The 16,466-nt window shown below is 45.8% G+C and overlaps 1 protein-coding gene across 1 annotated transcript; it reads left to right on the top strand.

The window, feature by feature from the left end:
* The first annotated feature begins 9,582 nt into the window (after positions 1 to 9,582).
* Positions 9,583 to 15,025, top strand: MSANTD3 (Myb/SANT DNA binding domain containing 3). Its single transcript, XM_056857984.1, has 2 exons — positions 9,583 to 10,041; positions 14,580 to 15,025. Exons 1-2 carry the CDS (start codon positions 9,624 to 9,626, stop codon positions 14,987 to 14,989), a joined length of 828 nt encoding a protein of 275 aa, XP_056713962.1. The 5' UTR covers positions 9,583 to 9,623; the 3' UTR covers positions 14,990 to 15,025.
* The last annotated feature ends 1,441 nt before the right edge of the window (positions 15,026 to 16,466 follow it).

Here is a 16,466-nt window from a genome sequence, read left to right on the forward strand (position 1 = left end):
CATAACATAATATGATTTTATGGAGAAACTGATTCTTACCGCTTTGTGTTTGGACCCAAGGAAATGACTCTGCAGGTTTAAGGGAGATGCACAATGGATTTTGCAAATCTAGAAGATATTTTAATGGTATATGTGAAATATAATTTATTTTAAAAAGATGACATATTTCAGAAGAATACACAGGCAACAGAAATTTCACAAATATAACAACCATCCGTGCTTATTGAGAGTTTTACAGTACAGAGCACTGCTTAAACCCAGCTTAAAACATAGCAAGCACAACTGGCTGAACTAAGTAACATTTTACCATCAAATATGTAAGCCAGGGATCCCCAAGGTGGAGCCCATGGGCGAGGTGGCGCCTGCCAACACCTTCCCCGGCACCCATCAAGTGTATTTAGGAAGTGGACAGGGCTAGATAGGGCTTTTGCCCAGCAGAGCTTCTGATTAGATGTGCAGATTTTTTAAAAATTGCTTCAGCAGCATCTGTCACCATAGCACTAGGATCTTCACTGCGTGACTGAAGGTATGTTGAGTGTAAGCACACACAAAAAAACTTTTAAAGAAGAAGAAGAGTTGGCTCTTATATGCCGACTTTCTCTACCACTTAAGGTCACCCAGCAGGCTTTATGTGTAGGAGTGGGGAAACAAATGCAGTTCACCAGATTAGCGTCGCTGCTCATGTAGAGGAGTGGGGAATCAAACCCGGTTCTCCAGATCAGAGTCTACCACTCCAAACCATCACTCTTTACCACTACACTATGCTGACTCTCCCATAAGTTCATTTTTAAAAGCATCCTGTTAAGCAGAGCTCTTACCTCAAATGTTTAACAGTTACTATTAGAATTATGCATAACCTCACTCCCTGATATTTTGCAATTGGTTTTACCTCCTGCAGTATCCATTTTGTGGCTGTGCCCACCAACCCGTGTCAGAATTCCAAAGGTGCCCACAGGAACAAAAAGTTGGGGACCCCAATACAATTCCATTGGAGTTGACAAGCTAGAGAGTGCAGATTTCAAACAGGGACTCCAGCACAGTGACAAAAGGGAACTCATCAAAACAACAGATTGGTCAACTTCTTGGGTACATTCAGAAATCTGTGTACAGTTCTTGCTGCACTATAGCAAAAAAGGTTATCATGAAAAAATATAAGAGAAGTTAAAGATTAATCTTGAAGTTATACTTCACTGGCATATCTATAGTATACAATAAACTGCGCCCAAAATATCAGTCTTGTGGTGCTGCAACAAATTAGTTGTGGCATAAGCTTTAGCAAACCAGAGTCAACATCTTTAGATACAAGAATGTTACATTCTCTTGGCAGAGATTTTATGTACACACAGATGAAGAGCGATTATAAAGACATTTAAACATCTTTAATAGTCAGTCCTCTCCTCATAACATTTTGTATTAGAGAATTCTCCCCCAAAATTTTTTTTTGGGGGGAGGCATGGCAGTTAAATAGCAGGTACAAAATCGATGCAAGTATTAGTATAAATATATCCTAAAATCATTCTGAGATCTCTTAATATGAAGCATGACACTCACATTACAGTAGTAAAGGTTGGTGTTGCCGGGCTTGTCTCTCCAGGACTCTTCTTCATCATCCATAGCAGAGGATTCAAGAGATGAGAAACCCACCAGTGTAACTATGAAAGATACAGGAACAAGTTCAGACCAAAGACAGTTACCTCTGGTTTATTAGAATGTGCTTTCACAGTACCTACAGACTATATGAAACAAACCATTCCCCACTCCTCCGCATTAAGCCTGCTGGGTGACCTTGGGCCAGTCACAGTTCTCTCAGAACTCTCTTAGCCCACATGAAGACAGGCAATGGCAAACCACCTTCCATCTCTTGCCTTGAATACCCTACAGCAGCGGTGTCAAACATAAGGTCTGCGGGCCGGATCTGGCCCCTTGAGAGCTCTTTTTCAGCCCGCGAGCCAGCTGAGGCAGCCACACACACACACCCCACTCCTGTGAGGCATGGCTCGGCCCAACCAAGTGTCATGTCCAGCCCTCTTAACAATTGAGCTCGACACCCCTGCCCTACATGGTCACCGTAAGTCAGCACACACATACACACAATGTTCAATTGCTGCTGGCCTATCATGTATTTTGTACTGTGGTTTTATGTATGTATACACTCTTGACTTTTTTATTCTAAGCCTGTAAACCACCTTGGGTGTTTTGTACAGAAAGACAAGAGAGAAAATAATTAAAATAAAGCCCAGAATAGTGAACAGGTCTTATTCTGACTGTAAAAACCCATCTCTGACTGTGCGCTTCACTTTTCTCCATAAGAATGAATAGAGATCATACATACCACCAGGTGTGAACACTCTTTACTGAATTCCAGATTAGTAAATGTAACACATCTATTATCTCAGATTTAATGGCTGATCTGATGTGCATTACCAAGACTTGGCAGAACTGAAGATAGTGGAGTAGATCTGTCTCCCCTATTCCTGCCAGACTTCTGGATAAAACAGCATGCTGGGGAGCCATGATTCCATTCCCCCCCCCCCACACACACCACCACCACCCAGCCCATTAATTGCATGACAAATGCTGTGTGTTCATTCTGATGTTTATTGACCTCGTTTGCACCCTGCCTTTCTACCCCATGAGGACCCAAAGCGACTAACCTTCCCCTCGCCTCTGTGCCATCCGCACAACAACCTTGTCAGGAAAGTTTGGCCAAGAAGATGCGACTAGCCCAAGGTGGCCCAGCAACTTTCCATGCAGAGCGGGGATTTGAACCAGGCTCTGCCCGACCGAGCACTTTCAACCACTACACCACGCTGGACCTCAATGCTGGGCTCCTGGGAAAGAACCGGGATGCTGGTGGACATGGCGCCCACCCCACGCCCAACCCTTTCCCCTACCCGAGTTGGGCTCACCATAGATGAAAAATAAAATGAACAGCCGCGCCAACACTCCCAAGCAGAACTCAGCACCATAAGGGGGGGGGGGCGCAGAGGGGCAAATGAATAGTCAGGGTTGCCAACCTCCAGGTGGGGCCTGGAGTCCTCCCAGGATTACAACCGATCTCCAGATGAGAGATTAAATTCCGCTGGAGAAAATGGCTGCTATGGAAGGCGGGTTCTACGGATTCCACACCCCTCCTCCCCCAAATGCCACCACCCCCAGGTTCAACCCTCAAAATCTCCAGGAACGTCCCAGGTTTCAGAATAAAGGGATTAAATCATTTTAATGTTAGAACTGGTGGAGTTGGAGAAACTAGGGAAAAGGGGAGAATTGAAGGAATCATTGTGATAATGTACAAGATCTGGGAATAATGGAAGGTTACTTTTTATTCTGATCCAGAATGTAAAACTTTATAAAACATGAAGCTTTAGAATGAAATTAATGCTAGGATCAGTATATGTTAACGAAGGATAATAATACTTTATTAAGAGGTAGATGGAGGTGATGGGGAAGTCGTTTTATTTTTATGTTTAATGGTAATTAAGACAACAATTAATATAATTGTGATTGTGATACTATTTTTACATTGTTGTCAAAATTATGGAGAATTTATAGTTTTAAAAATCAATAAAAATTTATTTAAAAAAAAATCTCCAGGAACGTCCCAAGGCCAGAGCTGGCAACCCTGCGGCTCGGTGGAACCTCCATGTTTAGAGGCAGTATGCCTCTAAGTACCAGATTCGGGATCAAGGCCGTTGGGGGGGGGGTGTTAAGTTGCGGCCTTCTTGCCTCGCTGAGGGGAAACGGTTATTCGGGTAACACGGAGCTTGGGTCAGTTTGTATACCCGGAAGGATACCGCGACCCCGCCGCTCCGGCTCCCGACCGGGTGAGGGGAGCTCCGGCCCCCGACCTGCCCCCCCCCCGCGTGCCCCCCCCCATTAAAGCCACTCACGGGCCTCCGCAGACCGCCGCCGTTTCTCCGACGCCAAAGCCTCAGTGCGCACGCGCCGTAACCCTTTTCCCCCGGGCAGGCCGCAAAACCCGAACTGGCTCGCGGAGGAGGAGCTGGAACGGCCGGGGTTCCGCGCGGTTTTAATCCAAGCTCTTCTATATCGACGGGGGGACGGGGGGGCCAATCGGCAGAGGAGGGCAGCAACGCGCGTTCTCTGCGCGCGCCTTAGCGCTCGCCTTGATTGCACGAGGCGTGGAACCCGGAGTTGGCCAGCGGCGGGCTGCCTTGCGCCAGATCGGAATTTGGAGACAGCAGGGGGGAGTGGTTAGCGCAGGGGAAAGGGAGGGGCGGCGGAGCGGCCCGGCCCTCCCCAGGCAGACACGGAGGAGAGAAAAACAGAGCGGGGGGGGGGGAGAGATGGTGGCGCTTTGTTAAGGGCAAAGCTTGCCGCTGGGGTGTTGCATCCCCGAGGCTGCGGCGGATCCGCAAAAGCTTTTGCTGCGGCAGACTGCCTTTTAAATCATCATCATCATCATCATCATTTCGCTGGCGTCCCCTTCTCCCCGCGTCTCGGAACACCAACATGAACGGCGCCCCTGCTCGCGGTTTGCACCGTGGCTTACGTGCCGGCATTTGTAAATCTGCAGCCGCTGGTGCGCACGCGATGGGCGGTGGGGCGTCCTTTGTCAGGCTAGAACCGGCGCTCCCTTGGATCTGAAGCAAGGAGGGGAAAGCCGGCGGCGCCAAGGAGAAGGAGGCAGCCAAGAAGGCCCCGATGCACGAAAGCCTGGTAAAAAAAAAGAAAAAAAAGAAAAGAAAAAAGACGAAACGGGATGTGCTTTTATTTCTCAAGAAAGGTTGGGGGGGGGCGGAATGCAAAAAAGGCCTTTCTACCCAGATGCTCACGGCTGATCTCCAGCTAGGTAACAGGTTGGGGGACCGGGTCTGCCTAGCAGTTGGTGAAAAGGGTGCAGATCACTTGCATCTCTCCCCCCCCCCGCCCGCCAGTGTCATAGGTGGCATTTTTTATTTTTTGGGAAAGGGATGTTTTTCAGATAGATGCCGTGTGGCCAGGTGACGCACGTTCCGCACTAACATCCGCATTTATGGGCGTCTGTAACAGATCTTTACTCTTCTTCTGTAGATCAATGTAAAAAACATGTGGCCAAATTGATCTATACTAGAGATAAGAGTTACACTCATTTTGATGCTCGGAGGACATGTTCTCCACTTGCCCTGGGCCTGTTAATCTAAGGGTAATCTTCCTTCCTATATGGATTCTCTGGTTAGTCCAAAGTGATGTAGACTCTTTATGCATTCAAGATTTAATTGCCCTTTTTTAATGGTTTTGCTGGGCGGTATGCTAAAGATCCCTTTTTCAGACCGGCTGTGTCCCTGCCCTCTTCAGTCAGTGGACTCCTTGGTACATATCCTTTTGCACTGTCCTTATGTATACCAACAGGCTAAAATGGATTATATCATGTTTTAACAAATAGTCCACATCTTCTCGAGCAACTCTGGAGCAAAAGGTTCAGTTCCTCTTTGAGGACTCTGACCCCCGTCCTACTTATTTTGTTGCTTGTTTTTTGGAGGCTGCAGAGAAGAGACAAAGGGAGGTGTTTTTAGAGATGGGTCTTATTTAAGTTTTATTGTTCAAGACCTCGGTCTAAGAAAGAAAAAAGGATGTCTGTAATGCAGAGGTGGACTGTCCTTTAAGTAGCTTTGTTTTTTAAAGGGTCATGGGACCTTGGTAAGGGGGTGGAGTGGCTTGTATGGAAGCTGTGCTCTTCAACCCCACCTTCCACCCCGTTTTTCAACTATGTGATCTTCTCAGCATCCAGCTAGACTGGGTTAGGCCCAGTTAACCCTTTTTACAGGAGGCCTGGCGATGCACCTCAAGCCTCCCACTTGTCCCCACTGACCTGGATGGCCCAGGCAAGCCCAGTTTAATCGGATCTCGGAAACTAAGCAGGGTTAGTACTTGGATGGGAGACCGCCAAGGAAGTCCTCGTTAGTACTTGAACAAAAAGACTACTAAGGACATCCAGGGTCTGTACGCAGAGGCAGGCAATGGCAAACCACCTCTGTTCGTCTCTTGCCTTGAAAGCCCCACAGGGTTGCCATAAGTCGGCTGCTACTTGACGATATCTTCCAGATCTTAAGAACATAAGAAAAGCCCTGCTGGATCAGACCAAGGCCCTTCAGGTCCAGCAGTCTGTTCACACAGTGGCCAACCAGGTGCCTCTAGGAAGCCCCCAAACAAGGCGACTGCAGCAGCACCATCCTGCCTGTGTTCCACAGCACCTCATAGAATAGGCCTGCTCCTCTGATCCTGGAGATAATAGGTATGCATCATGACTAGTATCCATTTTAACTAGTAGCCATTAATACCCCTTTCCTCCATGAACATGTCCTCTCCCCTCGTAAAGCCTTCCAAGTTGGCAGTCATCACCACATTTTGGGCAGGGAGTTCCACAATTTAACAAGATCTTCCAGATCTTGGAGCATCAGATCAGGTTCAAGGTGCTGTTTTTGACCTTTAAAGCCTTATACGGTCTGGGACCATCGTACCTACGGGACCACCTCTCCTGGTACAACCCCAGAGAGCTTTACGCTCAGGGAACAACAATTTCCTGGTGGTCATCGACCCGCAGAGTGTGCAGCTGTCCTCTACAAGGGCCAGGGCTTTCTTGGCTCTGGCCCCGGCCTGGTGGAACAGTCTACCAAGTAACATCAGTTCCCTGCAGGACCTAAATGAGTTCCGCTGGGCCTGCAAAACAGAACTGTTCCACCAGGCCTACACCTGAGGACAGTCACAAGTCTTTCCGTTATCATCAATTGCTGGCTTCCCCACTGACCCACCCACCTGGTTTGGGGGTCCAGTGGCCGCAATTAAAATGAAATGCCATCTTATATTGTAATATGAAATATTTTAAAGTATGTTTTAATTGATGTTTTTAATTATGTTGTGACCTGCTCTGAGCCTAGCTTGCTGGGAATGAGAGCAGGATATAAATGCAAATAATAAATAGTAAATAACAATGAATAAATAAACTAAGCAGGGTCGGCCCTGGTTAGTACTTGGATAGGAGACCTCCAAAAACGTCCTGGTTAGTACTTGAGCTGGAAGACTACTAAGGAAGTCCAGGGTCTGTGCACAGAGGCAGGCAATGGCAAACCACCTCTGTTCGTCTCTTGAAAGCCGACTTGATAGTGTCTTCCACTGCCAGTTTGATGAACTCTGTCCTGGATGGCCCAGGCTAGCCTGATCCTGTCAGATCTTGAAAGCTAAGCAGGAGCTGGCCCTAGTTAGTACGTGGATGGGAGACAACCGAGGAAGTCCAGGGCTGCTAAGCAGAAGCAGGCAATGGCAAGCCATCTCTCTTGCCTTGAAAGCCCCATGAGGGGTCGCCATAAGCCTGCTATGATTTGACGGCCTCTTCCACCACCAGTAGCTGCCTTGAACAAAGTCAGAATTCTGCCTGTGCTCCAGTCACCTTCAGAGGATACGTAGCCAAACATAGCGCAAAATCTCAGGATTTGTTGGAATGTTCCTTTAGCGTTCAAAGCCACTCCCGCCCACCAACTAAACACAGGAGAATCCCCACAGGTTTGATGCATGTGTTATGCTCAGTGGCATGCTACACATTCTGGCTTTTTGAAATTAGAAAGGTCTAAAATCCTGTATTGTGCATGGCCTTCCCTCGCTTTGAATCTCAGGGGTGGTTGCTGTGAAGGAAAATGTTGCCTTCCTCCAAGAAGCCATGTGGCTTTTCTTTGGTGTTGGCCTGTTGCCTTTATTAGCAAATCCTATGTGTGGTTGGTTCAGAGCTGTACTGAACTTAACTATGATTTTACTGACTCCTCTTGGCAGGAAGATTTCTGACCGCAGTTCTCTTAAGAAGTCAAGATTTCCCAGGTGGGAAGAATCCCAGGGAGCTGGTCACCTGGAAATTGGCCTGCTTATTTGGCCATGCATCCTATTTAAATCAGGGAATATACTTCTAAGAATGCACAGGATTGAGCTGGTCTGCCTATACAATGGATTGGATTCTGATTCGTCCTCATTCATGCAGGAAATTGCTTCTGCTGCTCAAAATGACAGGGAGAAGGAAGGCTGCCTGTTTGGATTAATGTTCCCTGGAATGTATGGGCGTTATATGGGAAATCAGCAGAAAAGCATTGAGAAAGCAGGTGGTTACAACTGATAGCTGTGGGTTGTGGCTCAAAGGTAGAATGTCTGGTTGGCATGCATAAATCTCCACTTAAAAGGGCCAAGTGGTAAGTAATATTGAGGGCTGGACCCACAGGTTGGGAAACACTGCTCTAAATCAACTCACTTTGCTTTCAGCTCCAGATTGGGTCCATTTCACCAGTAGAGACACCTTCCTTCAGCGGAAGGGCCCTTCCCTCAATCCCAAACGCTCTTTGGGCGTCTTATGTCGGAGCAGACTCCTTCTGCCGGTGGAATGCAGCTCCACTAACAGAATGGATCTGCAGGGTGCAGGCCTTCTCTGGTGGCCTGTGTTCCTATGTGGGCTCTGTAGTAGGGTAGAGGAAGCATTACTCCCATTATTCAGGCGTTTGGCAACAGGGTAGACAAGACACCTCCCAGGGTCACTAGCCAGTCTGACCTGGAGAAAATCTGTCTAGCGCAGAGCTGTCAAAGAGCCTTTTCCACCATGGCTGTCCTCCATGTGGCACTGAATGATCTTACACCACCTGTATGGGCTCCATATCCCTTTCTGGCCAGCCAGATGTCCTTGGGAAACTTGCATGAAGATGATAGTGGTGCCTTGTTGTTATTCCCGATATATTGAGGCACCCTGCCTTTAAGCTAGGAGGCCATGACAACATCTGGTAGTAAGCAACATAAATCGGTTGTTTGTCATGTGGGGTGATATTTAACTGTTCTGAACTTAATACCAGGATTAGCAGGGCTGCATCCACACATGCCTGGGTGTTGTGCGATTGTTGGGCTGTAGCAATTAATGTGCAACTGGCTTTTCCAGTGTGGATAAGGCAAAATTTGCAAATGATGCACAGACAGCCCTGGCTGGATGATTATGTCACCTGACGTTTTGGAAATGCAACATTTTGCAAAACAACAACAGCTTCGTGTGTTCACATAAGGGTAGTAAGATGTGGGGATTAATCTGGTGCTCCAACAATGGCCTGATGAATGATTGAAGAAGGGATTGTGGCTCTGTGGAAGAGCATCTGCTTGGTATGCAGAAGATTCATTCCTCGGCGTGTCCATTAAAACAATCTCAGGTAGCAGGTGATGTGAAAGACCCCTGCCTGAGACCTTGCAGAGCCGCTGCCAGTCTTAGTAGACAATACTGACCTCGATAGACCAATGGTCTGATTCAGTATATTACACCTTCATGTGTTCGGGTATGCATTTAGAGAAAAGTGATGGCTCATAGGCTGAGAATCTGCTTGACATACAGAAGGTCCCAGGTTCAATCCTTGGCATCTTCAGTTAAAAGAACCAACATTATGTGATGCGAAAGGCCTCTGCCTGAGACCCTGGAGAGCTGCTGCCAGTCTGAGAAGATAATACTGACCTTGATTGATCAGTGGTCTGATTCAGTATAGCACACTTTTGTATGTTCAGTAGGAACCAAACATGAGATGCTTGTGAAATAATTTGTTGGTTTTTTTTCCTGATCTAAGAGACCTCTGTTTATTTTCCTAGGTTTTTCTGGCACCCTGGAGAAGGAACGGAAAATGCAAAACAGAGAAGTGATAAAGCCTGCCAAATACTTCTCCGAAGTGGAGAAGAGTGTGCTGCTTGCCCTGGTTGAGAAATATAAATATGTACTGGAGTGCAAGAAAAGTGACGCCCGGACAATTGCGCTGAAACAACGGACCTGGCAGGCCCTGGCACATGAATATAATTCCCAGCCCAGCGTTTCGCTCCGAGACTTCAAGCAGCTGAAGAAATGCTGGGAAAACATCAAGGCACGGACCAAGAAAATAATGTCCCATGACAGACGAGATAAGGTAAAAAGGAGTATAAGCCCGCTTATCAGTAATCACGTCCTAGGGAAGGAGAAGATCGCCAGCATGGTGCCGGAGCAAGTATACTTTTTGCAGAATCCACCGGAGGAAGATTCGGAATATCAGCCGGAGACTTCCAGTCAAGGTACAGACCCAAGCAAACTGTGCTTGTAGTTTCTTCATTCCAGAGGCTGAAAGAAATCAGTTATAAGCCTTGTTCATCCATTCTTCTTTCTCTGATGCCAATTTCAGAGTTGTCGGGTGAAAGCAGTGTAATCAGTGAGAAATTTATTTGTATGTGGCCATAGGGTGTAAGCAGTTTATGGGGCCCTTCCAAGCAGAATTACATCTTTCTAAGCCCATTGACTTCAGCGGACTTATAAGGGGGTAAGCGCGGCACTGTTAGTTTGTTCAGCTGTTGAGCTGGGCTTCAAGAACAATCTTGTGCCCTGGTGTCAGATGGTTTGTGGTGGCTGGTCCATCATCCCGTTTTCTCTTTTAAGCATATATTTGTTTGACAGTCTCTCTCCTTCCTTTCCTTTTATTGATAACAAAATATAAAATGATGATGGCAACTGTCATCACAGCGGAGCGGGGAGAGGGTTGGGGGGTGGTTAGGAGAAATGGCATGTTACGGGGAGAGATCGGAGGAGAGGGGAAAGGGGTGCGAGTGGTTATATGGTTAGCAGGGATGGGGGGTTTGCTGGAAGGAAAGAAGAGAAAGGGGAGGTAAACTTTCTCCTTACCTTTTAAAAAAAGTCGTCAGGAATGAAGGAAGTAAGAAGATGTTGATTTCATTATTATAGTTTTGAAGACAGCTTTTTATGTTATATTGTGTGTGTGCTTGTGTTTTCATGTATATCTAATGGGAATTCTAGTTTTAGGAATGTTTCTCCATAAGAGCTTTCTCTGTAAGGGAGTGTGTACATTTCTAAATGTGTGTGCACATGTAGAGAACCAGTGTGGTGTAATGAATAGAGCAGGGGTATCGAACTCATTTGTTACAAGGGCCAGATATGACATAAATGTCACTTGGTTGGGCTGGGTCATGCCTCACCAGACCAGATCGAGAGTGGCAAGGTGGCTGCCTCAGTTGGCTTGTGGGCTTGATAAGAGCTCTCAAGGGGCCGGATATGGCCTTATGTTTGACACCCCTGGGTTAAGAGTTTTGGAGTAGAATCTGAGAAACCCAGGTTCGAATCCCCACTCTGCCATTGAAGCTCACTGGCTGACCTTGGACCAGACACACATTCTCAGCCTAGCCTACCTCCCAGGGTTATTGTGAGGATGAAATGGAGGACAGGAAAATGATGTAAGCCATTTTGGGGGCCCATTGGGGAGAAAGGCAGAATATAAATACATGGGCAAGTTATGTATGGTAAGCTAAAAACCCATAATTAAGTGCTGCTGCTGGTTGGGTTTAAAGGCTGAAGGGGACAAAGGGGGCTTTGGCGTGAAAAGCCACATGGGAAGCAGCTGGGATTACCAGGCTGCCCTCAGCTGGGCCTAAAAGTCCGCTGCTTCCTGCAGCTTTTCTCTGTCCTGTGATCTGTCCCGTCATTCTGGTAAGTCCGGGGAGGGGGGAGTTCTTTCCTGCCTGCTTACCCCAACCCAAATGTTTTTGACATCGAGCTCCTGTGAACAAAGTTTGAAAACCTCTCCCCTGAGAGATGAACCGTGAGACTGGAGGCAGACAATAGCTTTAAGAAAGCCCAGAGTGCGTCAAGAGAGGCTTGGCTTCCCCAGGCACACACTCTCCTTTCTTTGGTTCTTGTAGGTTATCCGGGCTGTGTAACCGTGGTCTTGGTATACCTTGCAGCTGTGGACAAGTTTACATCGGGACCACAAAACGCAGCATACAAACAAGGATAAAAGAACATGAAAGATACTGCAGACTTGGCCAACCTGAGAAATCAGCAGTGGCTGAACATGGACTGACACAAACAGGACACAGGGTCTTATTCCAAGACACTGAAAGACTGGACAATTCTACCAACTATTTTGTCAGATTGCACAGAGAAGCCATTGAAATTCATAAACATCAGCACAACTTTAACAGAAAAGAAGAGAGTTTAAGAATGAATAAGGCTTGGCTTCCTGTCCTGAAAACCTCCAGACTAACAAAGACTACAGTCTACAGTAGCCATGCAGATTAGCTTTGGATTTCACACATTAACAGATCAGGATTCTTCAGGATACAATGGTTCCATTTTAACATACCACACCCTCATTAGCACATTATCTTGATACTTACAGGGCAATGATTAGCACATTACCTTTGATACTTTTTGCAGGACAATGATTCAGCTCAACCCAACCCCTTTCTGACTATATATTACTCTTCCTACACACTTGACACTGAGAGACACTGTCCTTCAGTGTTACTCCTCTGAAGATGCCTGCCACAGCTGCTGGTGAAACGTCAGGAAAGAAAATACCAAGACCACGGTCACACAGCCCGGATAACCTACAAGAACCAATGAACTCTGACCCTGAAAGCTTTTGACAATACTCTCATTTCTGTTTTCCCATTGAAGCCTTTGGCCAAACAGGTTTTTGCAGGGTCTTGAAACCCTGCTTGCAGGTGAATGAAGGACAACGATACGCACCATATCAAGCAATTCTGGTCATGTCGCTTTGGCCTTGGGGGGGGAAATTGTTATGGTCTGTGAAAGTATTTGTCATTCCCTACTTTCCTAGCAATGGCAATATCACCATCTGGTGGTTTGCTTTAGTAGTATATGATGTAGCTGGAGGTTCCAGGCAGCCATATTGGTCTAAAGAAAAATTCAAAAACATGAGCCAGATCATTCGTTTTGGTTAAGACCAGCCAAAATGACACAAAACAGTGTGGCAGCTTTTGGGTTGTCCAGAACTCTTTTTTTGTATATATATTTTTAAATTTATTATCAAAAAAGAATACAAAAACATATGCTCGCACAAACCAAACATCCAGTATATCCAACCTTCCAAGAAGTGCCATACATTAACTATGTTCTGTATCAGCTAGGATAATAAAAGTGTCAAACTTGGAAAACCCATTATAGAAAATTTCTAAATCTCATAATTAATTCTCTAATTAAAACATAGGAAATGGCCTAACGGTTTATAAAAGTAATCCTACTTATTTCGCTAATCCTTAGCCTGTAAACGACATCTTCTTTAAAAACCGACTGGTATTTTAAATGTTTTCTGCATAACTACCTGCTAAATCATTCATTAATGCTTTATAACCATTTAATATATATATAAGGTTATTCAGGTTATATTCTTGCTTAATCAATTATTATCATTGCTTATTATTATTATTATTATTGCTAATTGTTACGCTACAAAATATTGAAGTTACGTTTGGGCATCATCATAATGAAGTTTCCATTTCTTCTATACTTCCCTGACTGTTCTTTTGTTCAAAAAATAAGTCAGCTTTGCCATCACTGCATAGTCTGCCATTTTCTCTCTCCATCTTTCCAACTCGGAAATTTCTTCTTGCTTCCAGAATGATGCCAAAACAACTCTAGCTGCCATAATCATATAATTAAAGAATTCTCTATTGTTTTTGTCCAATTCTTTGGGTACTATACCAAGGGTCTAGAGGAAAACTGAATTTTAACACCTTTTGTATTTCTTGATGGATTCCTATCCAAAATTTCTTGACTTTTTTACAGGACCACCAAGTATGAAAGTAGGCCCCTTCAATTTCTTTGCATTTCCAACAACGGCCACCCGCCTTTTTATTCATCGTTTTAATGTCCATTGGTCTTACGTACCATCTATAAAACTGTTTGAACCAGTTCTCTCTCAAGTTATTGTTATTGAGAAAACTCAGAAGTTTACACACTGTTGTTTCAATTGGCTTTAGCAAATGGTATGACACGGCTTTGGTTTTTAGGTGATATAGCAGTCCCTGGGGTGAATCCAAACATCTTCCAAGTAGCCTTCCTCCAACTTATGTAGCCCTTCCTCCAACAGAAGAATCAATTAAGTTGGATGTAGTCTCCTTAGACTGGAAGAAAACTTCAAACTTGAGCTGAAAGGAAAGTTGAGGGTATAAGTAATTTAATAAATGAATAATTTTTTCTCAGTGGAGTGGTAAGATGGGGTAGTATCCACCCTACAGTATCTAACAGCGGTACCACCCTTCGTGCGAGAACCTCATGATGGCATCCATGGCATTATCTTGTTTTATCTTCAAAACAGCTTCCCGGTGAGGCAAAGTGAAAGATAGACAATGACTTTCCACACGTTCAGTTCATAGCTCAGGACCAGACCAGACATGCTCTAGGTCTTCTGGGTTTGGAGTTTTCAGGCACACGGGAACTGAGTTGTAAAAATCGCACATGTCTAGTTTGGCCCTGAGTGAGCATTTGAACCTACTCTGTTCGGTGGTGGTGGAAAGTGCTGTCAAATCATAGCCAACTTATGGCGATAGGGTTTGTAGGGCAACAGATGAACAGAGGTGGCTTGCCATTGCCTGCCTCTGCATAGCAACCATGGTATTCCTTGGGCTGACCCAACTTAGCTTCCAAGATCTGACAAGGATGGGCTAGCCTGAATCATCCAGATCAGGGCCACTCTAGTTTGTACCGTGTATTTTAACCATTGCTCCACTTGTGGTTTTTTTGGGGGGGAGGGGATACGCAGGCAATCACTTCAAATGATTCTCTGTTTGCATTTCCCCAGAACCTTTCACTGTCATAAACAGAGACCTGTGCGATGAGGAGAAAGAGCTCGTTCATTACCAGGTATGTGAAGGTACCTCGCAGTCTGAGCCCTCTTGCTCGGCGGTCAGACTCATAGGCCATAAAAACTTCCGCGGAAAGGCCGCTCAAGAAAGCGACCTGAAGAAGATGCATGAGGAAGAGCACCACCAGCAAATGTCCATCTTGCAGCTGCAGCTGATCCAGATGAACGAGGTCCACGTGGCCAAGATCCAGCAGATCGAGCGGGAGTGCGAGATGGCAGAAGAGGAGCACCGGATCAAGATGGAAGTGCTCAACAAAAAAAAAATGTACTGGGAGCGGAAGCTTCAGACAGTGACCAAGGAGTGGCCCGTCTCTTCTTTTAACAGACCCTTCCCTAATTCACCCTAGAGAATCTGGCAGCACCCGGTCGATTGGATTGACCCCGCGGGCATCTTAATGGAAGGGGATTGGGGGTGAAGCTGAATTTGTATCCGTAGTGTGAATGGCTGTTCAAATGGCTGTGGACAAACAGTAAGGAAAAGTTGTTTTTTAAGTGGCATCTAAATTTAAAAGAAGTTCTGTTTCTTTGAAGGGGGAGATGGCGTAAATGCTTTTTGTAAGGCTTTCCGATGGGCACAGCAATGCTGTTTCAGAATCCATTTGTCATCTCTGCGATGGCTGCTTTCAGTTTAGGAGAGCCATAATGCGGGAGTACAATTGAGCTTTGAAATACCCATTTGTTGGCTCAAAAAGCTGGAAGATCTCTTTTGGTTTTAAAGGGAAGGGCTGGATTTCATACCCACAGTCGTAAGTTGAGACAGGTCTAGTAGTGGGCAGGCAGTGACCCAGCCACATCACTGAGTGAGGGGGGCATCTAGAACAGGGGTCCCCAATGTGGTGCCCACCGACACCTTTCCTGGTGCCCACAAAGTATTTTTAGAAATACTTGCCCAACAGGACTTCTGAGTGGCCACTGTGCAGATTAAAATAACATTATTTCAGCAGCATTTGCCACCACAGTCGTTAGTTTTGTTCGCTCACTCTTCTTTCCCATTTTATTTTTAAAAATTATTCCTTTTCTCCCCTGCACTTGTGCTTCTTCTGTGTATGGGGCTCTGCCTCCTGTGGTTGCTCCCACTACCCTTTTTTCAGAATTCCAAAGGTGCCCCCTTGGGGACCCCTTGTCTAGAACCTTACCTGGTTTACCTTTCAGAAAAACTCAATGGAAGGGGAAGGAAATAGCAGCATTCCAGCATTCCAGGTTTTTAACCATAGCAGGAGGGAATCCAGAGCTTTCATGGTGTTCTTTCTGCTGGACCCCAGTTGGAGCCTGTATAAAAAGTATTCATCCCACCTCTGCTGGCTATTAATTTAATGCCCTGGTTCTCCAATCCCATTATAGGGTCTGACCAATTTGCCAGCCAAAGACAAAACTGTTTCTAGTATCTTTCCTGGAGTAGTGAAAAATCAAAAACATAACATGGAGGATCTGCTTATGCGTATACCGCATGTTTACCTGTGTCAGGTCTGAACCACTTCAGGCTGCAGGAGGGGGTTTATGAGACTGATTCCTCTTCTATGTAAAAATATTCCCTGCTTGAAGAAAACTAGTATGTCAGGAGAAGGCTCAGCTAGTTTTCTACATGCAGGGCATTTCCCTCCCGACAGTGTAGAGAACTGTTCAGTCCTGTTGACTACCTCAGTGAGAACTAGGCTTTAGTGTATTTACTGGCAAGGAATCTGATTGTTTGGTTACATTCAGTACATTTTGCCCTCTGATGGCAACTTGGTCAAGTTGTCTGTGTGGATGGATAGGGCCTCTTGGCACTGTGCTTATCTCTTTGTCCTTTGCCTGTAGGAGCTGGAGCTCTGGAGCGGGCCGGGA

This window comes from Euleptes europaea, chromosome 11, assembly GCF_029931775.1.
Source record: "Euleptes europaea isolate rEulEur1 chromosome 11, rEulEur1.hap1, whole genome shotgun sequence".
NCBI classification, from domain to species: Eukaryota; Metazoa; Chordata; class Lepidosauria; order Squamata; family Sphaerodactylidae; genus Euleptes; species Euleptes europaea.

Excerpts from the sequence above, each read along its gene's own strand:
- MSANTD3 (XM_056857984.1), top strand. The coding sequence starts at position 9,624 with ATGCAAAACAGAGAAGTGATAAAGCCTGCCAAATACTTCTCCGAAGTG. Across the intron at positions 10,042-14,579 it reads GCCGGAGACTTCCAGTCAAG|AACCTTTCACTGTCATAAAC; the intron begins GTACAGACCCAA and ends GCATTTCCCCAG.